Below are 16,537 nucleotides of genomic sequence, written 5' to 3'. Positions count from 1 at the left end.
CACGTCCCTCTGCTATTCCGCCTGGAAATGTATGACAGAGTTGACGACTGGGTATTATCTTAGTCCATTAAGTTTCAACAGTGTCAGACTGTATAGGGCAGTGTTTCCCAACCAGGGTGCCTCCAGCTGTTGCAAAACTACAAGTCCCAGCATGCCCGGACAGCCGAAGGCTCTAAGCATTGCTGTTGGTCTCTAATTCACCGCCCAGACCATGATACCTGGTGCTTAGCTAGCTGGGAGTTGTTGTTTTGCAACAGCTGGAGGCACACTGGTTGGGAAAAACTGCTCTGAGCATTGCTGTTGGTCTCCCATCCACTGCCCGGACCATGATACCTTCTGCTTAGCAAAGCTGGAAGTTGTAATTTTGCAACAGCTGGAGGCACATTGGTTGGGAAAGACAGCTCTGAGCATTTTTGTTGGTCTCCCATCCACTGCCCGGACCAAGATACCTGCTGCTTAGCATGCTGGGAGTTGTAGTTTTGCAACAGCTGGAAGCATCCCGGTTGGGAAACACTGCTCTAAGCATTGCTGTTGGTCTCTAATTCACCGCCCGGACCATGATAGCTGGTGCTTAGCTAGCTGGGAGTTGTAGTTTTGCAACAGCTGGAGGCACACTGGTTGGGAAACACTGCTCTGAGCATTGCTGTTGGTCTCCCATCCACTGCCCGGACCATGATACCTTCTGCTTAGCAAAGCTGGAAGTTGTAATTTTGCAACAGCTGGAGGCACATTGGTTGGGAAACACAGCTCTGAGCATTGCTGTTGGTCTCCCATCCACTGCCCGGACCAAGATATCTCCTGCTTAACATGCTGGGAGTTGTAGTTTTACAAAAGCTGGAGGTCCGAGGTCTGGAGACCCCTGTCCCATTGACTAGAGGTGCAATAGTTTGGCCTGATGGTAATTTCCTGCTGTCGCGGACTCTTCTGACAACACTTAATTAATTTATTTATTTTTGTTCCTTTTTATAGCAAAGTCTCAGAGATTTCGTTGATTCCGGAAGATACGACACCAGAGAAGACTTCACGGTGGTGCTCCAGCCGTTTTTCCGAAATACGAAAATTCCATACCTTCCGGTAATCGATCCCCACCTATTGTCTATGATTTCATGCACTTAAAGGGGTACTCCAGTGGAAAACTTGTTTTTTTATTTTTTAAATGAACTGGTGCCAGAAAGTTAAACAGATTTGTAAATTATGTTAAAAGAAAATGGGGCTCAAAGGTCAAAGATATTTGGTTTAAAATAATAATTAATATTTATTAATATAGAATAATAATAGATTAAATAGGGAATGTACAGGGCCCTTGTACTCCCCTAAATAATTTTAATTAATACAAAATTATAAGATGTAATAAAAACAACAATAAATATATCAACTATAAAAATATTCTGCGACTTGAGCCTGTGATATCAATATAGCAATCTAATAATCAATATAATTATGTGGAACAACAATTCTCAATGCAAATGTTCATTCAATTGTTCCTGTTCTCAGTGTAAGGCTGGGTTCACACTACGTTTTCTCCCATACGGGAGCGCATACGGCAGGGGGGAGCTAAAAGCTTGCGCTCCCGTATGTCACCGTATGCGCTCCCGTATGTCATTCATTTCAATGAGCCGACCGGAGTGAAACGTTCGGTCCGGTCGGCTCATTTTTGCGCCGTATGCGCTTTTACAACCGGACCTAAAACCGTGGTTGACCACAGTTTTAGGTCCGGTTGTAAAACCGCATACGGCGCAAAAATGAGCCGACCGGACCGAACGTTTCACTCCGGTCGGCTCATTGAAGTGAATGGCATACGGGAGCGCATACGGTCACATACGGGAGCGCAAGGTTTTAGCTCCCTCCTGCCGTATGCGCTCCCGTATGGGACAAAACGTAGTGTGAACCCAGCCTAAGGCAGATACAGTGTAGCAGCTACAGCTACACAGTTAATCAATTGATGTAATGATAATGTATCTTTCCAGACAGTGATAATAACCCAATCCAGCAGATGCAATGTAGCGCTTGGTGATCAGTAACGAGTTGATTAACAGTCAATCAAGATCACTCCTTATAGTTCTCTGTGTATATCACACATTAAAAAGTCCTATTAGATTAGCCAATTTGCAATAAACTCCATAAAATGCTCACCACCCCCGGGGTTCCACGGATCACCCTTATGTGTAGTCCTGTATGCCGGCTGTATAGGATATTTCGCCAGGTTCCTTGCCTCAGTCAGGGATCGCACTGCTGGAGTCTCGGCCGACTCCTAAGAAAGCAGCGCTTGGTGGTGGGCACCGTTTGGGGGGACTGCAGCGCTGTCAAGCGGAGTCCCTTAGTCTGACCAGCTGGGAATGGGGGCGGTCAGCAGACACAAAGGGGGAGATTTACCAAAACCTGTGCAGAGGAAAACTTGCCCAGTTGCCCATAGCAACCAATCATCTTGCTTCTTTCATTTTTATGAAGGCCTGTGAAAAATGAAAGCAGCGATCTGATTGCTATGGGCAACTGGGCAAGTTTTCCTCTGCACAGGTTTTGATAAATCTCCCCCAAAGTCCTTATTGTAGATGGCCCGATCAGCTTCTTACTTGCAATTAATGTAACGGCTATGTTTTGGAGGCGGAGCCATATGCCGGGGTGTCTGTGACGCGCAGCCCCGCCTCCAAAACTCACTACACGCATAGGGCTGCCGCCGGAAAGCCCTGTGTGTATAGTGAGCAAGGGATACGCAGCGTATTTCCTGCTGCTGCCATAAATTTTGCGCTGCGTCAAATACGCTGCGTATACGCCCTGTGGGAACGCACCCTGACGCTATTTTCTTTATATGTTACTTTTTTGCGACAATCAGTTGCGCCAAATGGTTTAGGACATTATGACTAATTTGACGGTGTTGGTCGTGATTTCAGTTGAATTCATGCCTTGGTTTGGAATTCGTCAATTGCGACTTTCTTGTTTTGGTGCAATTTCGGGTGCAATGATGCCGGTTAAGTCGCAAACTTACACCAAGAAAAAAATGATAGAGAAAGTAGCTACAACAATAGAAGGTAGAACATTCAAACTCTGACCAACCAAAGGGGGTTACAAATGTTTGTTTACATGAAAACATTTTTGGAGGAAACACAAAATTTACACCAAGACAATTTTTTTATTTTTTATTTTAAATAAAATGTTTTATACAATAATGTTTTTTTTTAATGTGCTTTAGGAACGTCACATAACTGTGATTTCATATTATATAAATTTTTAAACATACAAAAAGGACCTAGCTATGTAAGATTTACCTTTGTGAACCTGGCAAGATTCAAAGGTCAGATTTAACATTTTTCAGCTGCTGCCACACAGCCAGAAATGTTTGCCTGGAATTCTGGGGCAGGAGTCTGCGCCTTTTTGTAGGGCTGCATTTGTGCCAGAATTACAAACTTGCGTGGGACAATTGATCATTTTGGCGCAGCTACGCTCCATTTGACGCAAACAAACATGCATAAAATCACACATTGCAACACCATTATTGATACATACCCCCCAATGTCCTAAAAAAGTAAAATGGGACCGCCCTCACCTGGTGTCCAAAGGAGCAGCTAACCCTGGTACAGGAAAAGAGTACAGAACATGTAATACCTCCCTGTACTGTAGGGGGTGCTAACAGACATCAGTCAGTGCATACACTTCAGTAATACAGGTATAGAGTACAGAACATGTAATACCTCCCTGTACTGTAGGGGGCGCTACCAGACACCAATCAGTGCATACACTTCAGTACTACAGGGGTTTTACCAGTAATGCCCATTCTGATTGGTCGGTTCTTCCAGCCTTTGACACATTTCACAGATCTGGATTGTACGTAGCATTGTATGTTGTGTATGGTGTAAGTTACAATGGTCAAGAAAAGACCAGAAAAGACCAGTGTATGTTGAAAATATTGTATGTTGAGGCCATTGTAAGTTGAGGGATCACTGTATATGGTGAAAAGAGCCGGAAGCAGACAGCGCCATATGTTGTATAGTGGCCATGCCATGTTACTGCAGTGCGCTTCCTATTGATATCAGAGAGCTGAGCTGTAGTAACCCAGTGTGGCCACTACACTCCATATAGCGCTGTCTGCTCCCAGCTCTGTTCTCTGTCTATGCAGGCACCACAGCTCAATCGATCAGTGCCCACTGATCAGATATTGATGGTGTTTCCTTACGATCTGTTCCAGAATCCATTGAGCCACAGTTGCTGTATATACAAAGAAAGGAGCCGGAAACAGACAGCGCCATATGTTGTATAGTGGTCATGCCATGTTACTGCAGCTCTTAAAAAGCATGTTTGAATAATCTCCAAAACTGGAAAAAATTGACACAGTTTATTGACATAGTTTAATGGCAGTCCCTGGACTAATGGTGTCTGCAAAACGGTTCTCTGTGTACTCTGTGTCCAGTCATTTTGGTGTCCACAAACAACCCCAATAGTCCCCTATATACATCCCTAATTCCTCTTGCTTCACTGCTCCCGCAATTGAGTGGAAGTGGCACAGGAGTTACTGTAGCTGTACACTAGGGGGCGTCCTCTCTGATCTGCCTCATCTCCCGCCCCTGAGGAACATTATTTTCATTGAAATAATAATAATATAATTCCGATCATCTCATTCAGTGTTCTTTATGTTTTTTTTTGTTTTAGACAGGAGAACCCGATATTTCCTATCTTGCCCCGGACTGTTTCCATCTCAGCCAGAAAGCTCACACTCAGCTGGCGAGGAAGCTCTGGAACAATATGGTAAGGTCATGGATCTGCATGTACACAGATTGTTTTCTTTCTAGCATCGCCTTTATCTCTTTTTATTGCAGTTTTCAGTTATTTTTTAAAAACAGGTTGGGAAACACCGTTCTGAGCATTGCTGTTGGTCTCCCATCCACTGCCCAGACCGCGATACCTGCTGCTTAGCATACTGGAAGTTGTAATTTTGCAACAGCTGGAGGCACACCATTTGGAAACTTTGGCTATGTTCACATGTCCTGAATGTCTGCACGGAAAATAGACGGCTATATAGGTTCGAATATAATTACAATTTCCGTGCAAGAAACATCTGGCGCAGATATTCCGCCAGGTGAACAGCGCAGCAGAATCCTATTGAATAAATCCACTGCTGCGGAATCTCCATCGGAAATTTTCTGCACGGAAATTTCGGACGTGTGAATAGGGCCTTATATTATCATTCAGTCACCTGAATGGGAACCTTATAATAATAATGCTGATCTATAAAAGGGGTACTCCGGTAGAAAAAGTTTTTTTGTTTTTTTAATTAACTGGTGCCAGAAAGTTAAACAGATTTGTAAATAACTTCTATTAAAAAATCTTAATCCTTCCAGTACTTATTAGTGAGTGTATACTACAGAGGAAATTCTTTTCTTTTGCGATTTCTTTTCTGTCACGACCACAGTGCTCTCTGCTGACACCTCAGTCCATGTCCGGAACTGTCCAGAGTAGGAGAAATTCCCCATAGCAAACATATGCTGCTCTGGACAGTTCCTGACATGGACAGAGGTGTCAGCAGAGAGCACTGTGGTCAGACAGAAAAGAAATTTCCTCTGTAGTATACAGCCACCAATAGGTACTGGAAGGATTGAGATGTTTTAATAGAAGTGATTTACAAATCTGTTTAACTTCCTGGCATCAGTTGATTTTAAAAAATATATATATTTCCAACGGAGTACCCCTTTAATGCTTAGACCAATGTTCCCCAACGTGCGGTTCACCAGCTATTGCAAAACTACAACTCCCAGCATGCCCGGACAGCCTTCGGCTGTCCGGGCTTGCTGGGAATTGTAGTTTTGCAACAGCTGGAGGCTCACACAGACGTTTCCATTTTTTAAATTTGCATTTTTCCATTTTTTTTTCTAATAAAAAACACCGCAGCTAGATGTTACTTCTACATCTATAGTAAAATACTCTTATATAGTTATTATTACTAATATTGTTTGCATACGCCTTTTAGCATTTTTTATGGTCAGTGCTGTCATGCTCAACGTTTTTTTTCCTGTATTTTATTAAAATATAAATAGCTGTTAAAAAAATCTTTATCAAGCCATTTGTGCCAGTGTTTTATGCTAAAAAGTCGCAAATTATTCACGCCATGTTTGCACTATAACTTGCTAAATTTCACTTCTTTACCTGCTGTAAGCGAAGTTTCCCTGCAACTTATGTTTGCGTTTTTGTTTTTGAAACATCTGAAACAAAATGGCACAAAAAAAAAACAGCAGTTTTTGTGTTTTTTTTTATTTTTTATTACTATTATTATTTTAAATAATGTGTTTTAGTCTTGGTATTTTTTTTCTTCGGCATTTTTCTCATTACAAGTCATGTGATTCTTCCATCATATGTGACTCAAGGATTTCTGTTGAAGATTGAGTTTTTCTTGGCATTTTTCTTAGCATTTTTTTTCTCCCATAGAAGTCTACAGGGGAAAAAAAACACGCCAAAATTCCCTAAAAAAAAATAAAAAATAAAATTATATATACATATATATATATATATATATATATATATATATATACATATATTGGTTTATTTGTTTTTTGTTTTGTTTCATATATACACACATACACACACACACACACACACACACACTAAAAATTCAGTGAAAACAGCAATAATCTAATGTAACAAAAAATTACGGTTGAAATAAGATAATGGTCGTTAAATTTGCCATCAACAGAACCTAAATTTAAAGGGGAACTCCAGTGGAAAACATTTTTTTTTTAATCAACTGGTGCCAGATTTGTAAATTACTTCTATTTAAAAATCTTAACCTGTCCAGTACTTATCAGCTGCTGTATGCTCCACATGAAGTTGTGTAGTTCTTTCCAATCTGACCACAGTGCTCTCTGCTGACACCTCTGTCCATGTCAGGAACTGTCCAGAGCAGGAGAGGTTTCCTATGGGGATTTGTTCCTGCTCTGGACAGTTCCTGACATGGACAGAGGTGGAAGCAGAGGGCACTGTGCTGGAAAGAACTACACAACTCTGGAGCATACAGCAGCTGATAAGTACAGGTAGGATTAAGATTTTAAAATAGAAGTAATTTACAAATCTGTATAACTTTCCGGCACCAGTTGATTTAAAAAAAAAAAAATAGTTTTCCGCCAGAGTACCCCTTTAAGCTTTATCCGTCACCATGCAGTGTACAACACATAGAACAGGCTCTCATAGCTCATACACAAGAACGTCTCCTCATTCCTCTTTGTGACACTATTCGTGCTTCTCACTGGGGGGCGCTCTTCCTAATGGCACTTGCTTTTTGTTCCCCAGCTTGAACCTCTTCAGCAGAAGACGGACAGTCTGGATTTTACTGAGAATATCGAGCTGAAGTGTCCTACACAGGTGGGTGACCGCAGGACTCCGACGCTAATGTGGCTATGAAGATTAGACTGTCATATAACCCTGAGTATAAACTACCAGAGAGTTTCCCCCCGGCGATCAGTTGCGATCTATAGCACTAAGGGTTCTGTTTTTCTGCAGCACCACCACTGGAGAAATGAAGTATTACACCGAGCCCATTTATATATCAATGGCTTGTCTGTGTAATGCAGGACAGGGGAGGTCCTCCAGAGATGGAGACGCTCTTTGTAGCCGCTCTCCACTTTGGCCAATGGGTAAGGACCCTGAATAGGCGATGCCAATTTATCAACTCAGAACTTAGGGTATGACCCGGGTCCTAGCCCAGAGTTTGATCCAGTCTTTGCCAATCCCATAATGTCAATCTACCGCAATGTTTTCCAACCAGGATACCTGCAGCTGTTGCAAAACTACAACTCCCAGCATGCCCGGACGGCCTTTGGCCGTCCGGGCATGCTGGGAGTTGTAGTTTTGCAACAGCTGGAGACACCCTGGTTGGTAAACACTGATCTACAGGTTACACATATTAAAGGGGTACTCTGGTGGAAAACTTTTTTTATTTTTTTTATTTTTTTTTAAACCAACTGGTTAAACAGATTTGTAAATTACTTCTATTAAAAAATCGTAATCCTTCCAGCACTTATTAGCTGCTGAATACTACAGAGGAAATTCTTTTCTTTTTGGAACACAGAGCTCTCTGCTGACATCACAAGCACAGTGCTCTCTGCTGACACCTTTGTCCATTTTAAGAACTGTCCAGAGTAGGAGAAAATCCCCATAGCAAGCATATGCTGCTCTGGACAGTTCCTAAAATGGACAGAGATGTCAGCAGGGAGCACTGTGCTGGTGATTCAGCAGAGAGCTCTGTGTTCCAAAAAGAAAAGAATTTCCTCTGTAGTATTCAGCAGCTAATAAGTGCTGGAAGGATTAAGATTTTTTAATAAAAGCAACTTATGAATCTGTTTAACTTTCTGGCACCAGTTGATTTAATAATAAATAAAAAAAAAGTTTTCAACCGGAGTACCCCTTTAAGATGATTCAATGTTACTAGGCAGCTGTCATGGCTAAGCCATTGGACATGCAGCTCTTGGTCCCCCATGCGGTTTGGGCCCTGAGTAGTTTGTATGAATCACTTATTGACTGGATACATAATAACCTTTCCTTTCTTTTCCAGGCACAGCCATACTTGCGGACATCCAAGAACAGCAACTACCAGTACCCCGCCCCACCGCCCACAACGAGCCCCATTAATGTAATGTTACTCCTACGATGTGCCTTACCCTACCGCATGTTACTTATTGCAGTGTTTCCCAAACAGGGTGCCTTCAGCTGTTGCAAAACTACAACTTCCAGCATGCCCAGACAGACAACAGCTGTCCGGGCATGCTGGGAGCTGTAGTTCTACTACATCTAGAGGCTCCCTGGTTGGCAAACACTGACTTATTGGCTTATCGATCAGTTTGCTTTGTGAATATTACAATAGATTCCTATACAACATTCAGCCGACAGCTACACCTCTTCTCCTTCCTACAGACGTGGACAGTCGGTATGGGCGAGCGTGCATATGTTCTGAATGGACAGGGGAAGAATAGGTTTGGGAGCTGTAATTCAATACACCCCATCCTTCCCCCTGCCACAAAGTTAAAGGGGTATTCCAAGAAAAAACTTTTTTTTTTTTTTATATCAACTGGCTCCATAAAGTTAAACAGATTTATAAATTACTTCTATTAAAAAAAATCTTAATCCTTCCAATAATTATCAGCTGCTGAAGTTGAGTTGTTCTTTTCTGTCTGGCAACAGTGCTCTCTGCTGACATCTCTCTGCACAGAGTAGAAGAGGTTTGCTATGGGGATTTGCTTCTACTCTGGACAGTTCCCGAGACAGGTGTCATCAGAGAGCACTTAGACAGAAAAGAACAACTCAACTTCAACAACTTATAAGTACTGAAAGGATTAAGATTTTTTTAATAGAAGTAATTTACAAATCTGTTTAACTTTCTGGAGCCAGTTGATATATATATAAAGTTTTTTCCTGGGTAACCCCTTTAAACAGTTTTGTACATTTCTTCTATTAAACAATCTTAGTCCTTCCAGTACTTATCAGCTGCTGTATGCTCCACGGGATGTTGAGTAGTTCTTTCCAGTCTGACCACAGTGTCTGACCCATGTCAGGAACTGTGCAGAGTAGGAACAAATCCCCATAGCAAACCCCTCCTGCTCTGGACAGTTCCTGACACAGACAGAGGTGTCAGTAGAGAGCACTGTGGCTTTGTGAATGGAAAAATAAAAAGAATTAGGGCACTTAGCAATGATGGCAAAACATTGGAAAAAAAATTGCTTTGGCATTAAGACACAGAAGGTGCCAGGAGAAGGGGTTAATTTCCTGCCCCACACTCAAGCCTATGACATATAAATGACCAGCATCACCCCCGTATACCCTGTATATAGATACATGTCCATTACCTGGCCTGATGCACCTCTTATATGTATCATGTTTTGCTGCCCCTCATGTTGGTGATCCTAGACATCTGCCTAGTTTGCCCTTATGATCTTTGCTCTTTGCAGCTCTCCCTGGGTCTATGTGAGATGTATTATTATTATGGTTCCAATATCTGAATTATTAATAAAATCTTGTTTCCTCACAGAACTGGGGCAGCGATATGGAGTGTCGCGGATTCACCGCCGTATCTAATACTGTTCCCAAGTCTGGTGAGAAGACGACATTACATAAAGATATATTGTCCTGGGCTGATGCTTCCTATGTGACCGTTCTGTATTCTGTATTATTCCACAGCCCATCAGCTCCGTCCGGGAGACATCAAGGTGGTGGCAGCTTTGGGTGATTCACTGACGGTAAGTCACTAGATTTACTACTGTGTTATAATGAAGGGCAGATTTACACTGCCAAAAAAGTATAGATAGATAGATAGATGATAGATAGATAGATAGATAGATATGAGATAGATAGATAGATATGGGATAGATAGATAGATAGATATGAGATAGATAGATAGACATGAGATAGATAGATATGAGATAGATAGATAGATAGACATGAGATAGATAGATATGAGATAGATAGACATGAGATAGATAGATAGATATGAGATAGATAGATAGATAGATAGATATGAGATAGATAGACATGAGATAGATAGATATGAGATAGATATATATGAGATGGATAGATATGAGATAGATAGACATGAGATAGATAGATAGATAGATAGATAGATAGATATGAGATAGATAGACATGAGATAGATAGATATGAGATAGATAGATAGATAGATATGAGATAGATAGATAGATATGAGATAGATAGATATGAGATAGAAATGAGATAGATAGATAGATAGATAGATATGAGATAGATAGATAGATATGAGAGATAGATAGATAGATAGATATGAGATAGATATGAGATAGATAGATGATAGATAGATATGAGATAGATATGAGATAGATAGATATGAGATAGATAGATAGATATGATATAGATAGATATGAGATAGATAGATATGAGATAGATAGATAGATATGAGATAGATAGATATGAGATAGATAGATAGATATGAGATAGATATGAGATAGATAGATATGAGATAGATAGATAGATATGAGATAGATAGATAGATATGAGATAGATAGATATGAGATAGATAGATAATTTAAATTACTATTAAAGGGGTAGTCCAGTGGTGAAAAACGTATCCCCTATCCTAAGGATAGGGGATAAGTTTGAGATCGCGGGGGGTCCGACCACTGGGGCCCCCTGCGATCTCTCTGTACGGGACCCCGGCTCTCCGCCGAGATAGCGGGTGTCGACCCCCGCACGAGGCAGCGGCCGACACGCCCCCTCAATACATCTCTATGGCAGAGCCGGAGATTGCCGAAGGCAGCGCTTCGGCTCTGCCATAGAGTTGTATTGAGGGGGCGTGTCGGCCGCCGCCTCGTGCGGAGGTCGACACGCCCCCTTCCTGCGGGCTGTCGGGGCTCCGTACAGGAGATCGCAGGGGGCCCCAGCGGTCGGACCCCCCGCGATCTGCAACTTATCCCCTATCCTTAGGATAGGGGATAAGTTGCTCACCACTGAATCACCACTGGACTACTCCTTTAAGTAACTTTTTTACGTAGTAGTAAAAAAAAACTTTTATGATATTTTGCTTTGTGCTTTAGGCGGCTTTTGGTGCCAAATCCACATCACTGCTGAACCTGGCTACAGAGTGGAGAGGACTGTCCTGGAGGTGAGGTCTGCAGGATGTAACATATCCAGGGACCCAGACTGATATATCTGATGTATCTTTACACTTTCTAGACCAGAGTTTTCCAATCAGCATACCTCCAGCTGTTGCAAAACTGCAACTCCCAGCATGGCCAGATAGCTAACAGCTGTCCGGGAATGGTGGGAGTTGTAGTTTCACAACAGCTGGAGGCACACTGGTTGGAAAACCCTGCTCTGAGAATTGCTGTTGGTCTCCCATGCACTGCCCAGACCATGATACCTGCTGCTTAGCATTAGCATGCTGGTCTAAACAAATTTTAACCCCTTAAGGACGCAGGGTTTTTCAGTTTTTGCACTTTCGTTTTTTCCTCCTTACCTTTTAAAAATCATAACCCTTTCAATTTTCCACCTAAAAATCCATATTATGGCATACTTTTTGCGTCCCAATTCTACTTTGCAGTGACAGTAAACATTTTACCCAAAAATTCACGGCGAAACGGGGAAAAAAAAATCATTGTGCAACAAAATCAAAGAAAAAACGCCATTTTGTAACTTTTGGGGGCTTCCGTTTCTACGCAGTGCATATTTAGATAAAAATGACACGTTATCATTATTCTGTAGGTCCTTACAGTTAAAATGATTCCCTACTTATATAGGTTTGATTTTGTCGTACGTCTGGAAAAAATCATAACTACATTAAAAATGTCATCTTCTGACCCCTATAACTTTTTTATTTTTTCACGTACAGGGCGGTATGAGGGCTCATTTTTTGCGCCGTGATCTGAAGTTTTTATTGGTACCATTTTTTGTTTTGATTGGACTTTTTAATAACTTTTTATTCATTTTTTAATGGTATAAAAAGTGACCAAAAATACGCTTTTTTGAACTTTGGAATTTTTTTACGTGTACGCCATTGACCGTGCGGCTTAATTAACGATATATTTTTATAGTTCGGACATTTACGCACGCGGCGATACCACATATGTTTATTTTTATTTACACTGTTTTATTTTTTTTATGGGAAAAGGGGGGTGAATCAAACTTTTATTAGGAAAGGGGTTAAATGGCCTTTATTAACACTTTTTTTTAACTTTTATTTTGCAGTGTTATAGGTCCCATAGAGACCCATAACACTGCACACACTGATCATTGTTATCCCATAGGAACCTATAACACTGCACACACTGATCATTGTTACCCCATAGGGACCTATAACACTGCACACACTGATCATTGTTATCCCATAGGAACCTATAACACTGCACACACTGATCATTGTTATCCCATAGGGACCCATAACACTGCACACACTGATCATTGTTATCCCATAGGGACCTATAACACTGCACACACTGATCTCCTATGCTGATCACTGGCGTGCATTAACACGCCTGTGATCAGTGTTATCGGCGCTTGACTGCTCCTGCCTGGATCTCAGGCACGGAGCAGTCATTCGCCGATCGGACACCGAGGAGGCAGGTAAGGTCCCTCCCGGTGTCCTGTAAGCTGTTTGGGACGCCGCGATTTCACCGCGGCGGTCCCAAACAGCCCGACTGAGCAGCCGGGATACTTTCACTTCAGACGCAGCGGTCAGCTTTGATCGCCACGTCTGAAGGGTTAATACAGGCCATCACTGCGATCGGTGATGTCCTGTATTAGCCACGGGTCCCGGCCGTTGACAGCGGGAGCCGGCGGAGGACGTAAATATACGTCCTTCAACGTTAAGGGGTTAAAGGGGTTATCCAGGAAAAAACTTTTTTTTATATATCAACTGGCTCCAGAAAGTTAAACAGTAAATTACTTCTATTAAAAAATCTTAATGCTTTCAGTACTTATGAGCTGCTGAAGTTGAGTTGTTCTTTTCTGTCTAAGTGCTCTCTGATGACATGTGTCTCGGGAGCTGTCCAGAGTAGAAGCAAATCCCCATAGCAAACCTCTTCTACTCTGTGCAGTTTCTGAGACAAGCAGAGATGTCAGCAGAGAGCACTGTTTCCAGACAGATAAGAACAACTCAACTTCAGTAGCTGATAATTATTGGAAGGATTAAAGGGGTATTCCAGACAAAAACTTTTTTTTATATATATCAACTGGCTCCGGAAAGTTAAACAGATTTGTAAATTACTTCTATTAAAAAATCTTAATCCTTCCAATAGTTATTAGCTTTTGAAGTATTCTGTCTAACTGCTCAATGATGATGTCACGTCCCGGGAGCTGTGCATGATGGGAGAATATCCCCATAAGAACTGCACAGCTCCCGGGACGTGAGTCATCAGAGAGCAGTTAGACAGAAAACAACAACTCAACTTCAGAAGCTAATAACTATTGCAAGGATTAAGGTTTTTCAATCGAAGTAATTTACAAATCTGTTTAACTTTCCGGAGCCAGTTGATATATAAAAAAAAAGTTTTGGCCTGGAATACCCCTTTAAGATTTTTTAATAGAAGTACTTTACAAATCTGTTTGACTTTCTGGAGCCAGTTAATTCCTGGAATACCCCTTTAAGCCAACTACCTAAAGTACTGAGTCAAAATTTTGGCAAACAAAGTCACCCACAAGCCCCACCCCTTTTCCCAATAAAGCCACACCCTTCCCGGAAAAGACCCTTGCTTAAAACACCTACTAAATGTATGGCAAGTCATGCAAGTCAGTTTTTGGTGCAATGTGCAACAAAAAATCCAATGCATTTGTACCAATATTTTTTCTTTTTCCGAATGTGACTGAAATATTTCCCCTTTTAATTTCAGTATCGGAGGAGATGGGACTCTGGAGACTTACACAACAATACCAAGTAAGAGGTTAAAAAGAGTGTGCGATAATAATGATAAAATGTTAGACATAGAAATCTCACTAGATGATATTCCGACTAATACAGACTTGTTCTACAGCCAGGGGGCACCAATGAGCATAAAACCCTCTGAAATTAAAGGGGTATTCCAGTAAAAAAAAAATAATAATTCATATCACCTGGCTCCAGAAAGTTAAACAGATTTGTAAATAACTTCTATTAAAATATTAAAAAATCTTAATCCTTTCAGTACTTATCAGCTGCTGAAGTTGAGTTGTTCTTTTCTGTCTGACCACAGGGCTCTCTGCTGACACCTCTGTCTGTCTCAAAAACTGTCCAGAGTAGCAAATCCCCATAGCAAACCTCTCCTGCTCTTGACGGTTCCTGAGACAGACAGAAGTGTCAGCAGAGAGCACTGTGAACAGACAGAAAAGAACAACTCAACTTCAGCAGCTGATAAGTAATGGACGGATTAAGAAGAAGTAATTTACAAATCTGTTTAATTTTCTGGATCCAGTTGATATGGAAAAAAAAAAGTTTTTTTTTTTTTACTGGAATACCCCTTTAAAATTGCTGTGTCCCCATGATAACACTTTCTGGATTTTTTTTAGCTAATGATTTTACTAGAAATGCAAATACTCCAAACTATTTAGTAAATAAGAATCCAGATTTCACTTTTATTTTTTTCGTAGCTTAAAAAGGTAAATAAGACATGATTGGCTGCTATAAGGCCCGTGTCCCTATGAAAGATCATCAGAGCACCAGGACAGGCAGCTGATCGATAATGTAACAGAACAGTAATAGTTAACTGTAGAACATTTTTGCTGATATACTTTATCATTTTAATTTATTATTCATCATATTCTTTTTCAGACATTCTAAAGAAATTTAATCCGAACATAAAGGGGTTCTCCACCGGCATTGGCCCAACTAACCTTATGTTCAATGTGGCAGTCGGTGGCGCCAAAGCTGAGTACGTTTTAAGCATTTATTATAATATAACATATTTAAATGCTACTATAACTATTATACTGCCCCTATGTACAAGAATATAACTACTATAATACCGCTCCTATATACAAGAATATAACTACTATAATACTGCTCCTATATACAAGAATATAACTACTATAATACTGCTCCTATATACAAGAATATAACTACTATAATACTGCTCCTATATACAAGAATATAACTACTATAATACTGCCCCCTATATACAAGAATATAACTACTATAATACCGCTCCTATATACAAGAATATAACTACTATAATACTGCTCCTATATACAAGAATATAACTACTATAATACTGCTCCTATATACAAGAATATAACTACTATAATACTGCTCCTATATACAAGAATATAACTACCATAATACTGCTCCTATATACAAGAATATAACTACTATAATACTGCCTCCTATATACAAGAATATAACTACTATAATACTTCTCCTATATACAAGAATATAACTACTATAATACTGCTCCTATATACAAGAATATAACTACTATAATACTGCTCCTATATACAAGAATATAACTACTATAACACTGCCCCTATATACAAGAATATAACTACTATAACACTGCCCCTATATACAAGAATATAACTACTATAATACTGCTCCTATATACAAGAATATAACTACTGTAATACTGCTCCTATATACAAGAATATAACTACTATAATACTGTTCCTATATACAAGTATATAACTACTATAATACTGCTCCTATATACAAGAATATAACTACTATAACACTGCTTCTATATACAAGAGTATAACTACTATAATACTGCCTCCTATATACAAGAATATAACTACTATAATACTGCTCCTATATACAGGAATATAACTACTATAATACTGCCTCCTATATACAAGAATATAACTACTATAATACTGCTCCTATATACAAGAATATAACTACTATAATACTGCCTCCTATATACAAGAATATAACTACTATAATACTGCTCCTATATACAAGAATATAACTACTATAATACTGCTCCTATATACAAGAATATAACTACTATAATACTGCTCCTATATACAAGAATATAACTACTATAATACTTCTCCTATATACAAGAATATAACTACTATAATACTGCTCCTATATACAAGAATATAACTACTATAATACTGCCTCCTATATACA

The 16,537-nt window shown here is 40.2% G+C and overlaps 1 protein-coding gene across 1 annotated transcript in view; it reads left to right on the top strand.

The window, feature by feature from the left end:
• PLB1 (phospholipase B1) overlaps positions 1–16,537 on the top strand; it is a 133,888-nt gene that overhangs the window by 94,365 nt on the left and 22,986 nt on the right. Inside the window, exons 32-40 of the mRNA XM_056568574.1 lie at positions 970–1,074; positions 4,642–4,737; positions 7,270–7,341; positions 8,531–8,608; positions 10,001–10,064; positions 10,150–10,208; positions 11,535–11,602; positions 14,325–14,368; positions 15,239–15,338. Of these exons, the coding sequence (XP_056424549.1) occupies positions 970–1,074; positions 4,642–4,737; positions 7,270–7,341; positions 8,531–8,608; positions 10,001–10,064; positions 10,150–10,208; positions 11,535–11,602; positions 14,325–14,368; positions 15,239–15,338 (686 nt within the window). The remainder of the gene's footprint in view (positions 1–969; positions 1,075–4,641; positions 4,738–7,269; positions 7,342–8,530; positions 8,609–10,000; positions 10,065–10,149; positions 10,209–11,534; positions 11,603–14,324; positions 14,369–15,238; positions 15,339–16,537) is intronic.

This window comes from Hyla sarda, chromosome 3, assembly GCF_029499605.1.
Source record: "Hyla sarda isolate aHylSar1 chromosome 3, aHylSar1.hap1, whole genome shotgun sequence".
In the NCBI taxonomy this organism is placed as follows: Eukaryota; Metazoa; Chordata; class Amphibia; order Anura; family Hylidae; genus Hyla; species Hyla sarda.
Note: the sequence above shows the minus strand (reverse complement) of the source record. Positions and strands in the feature narration are given on the sequence as shown.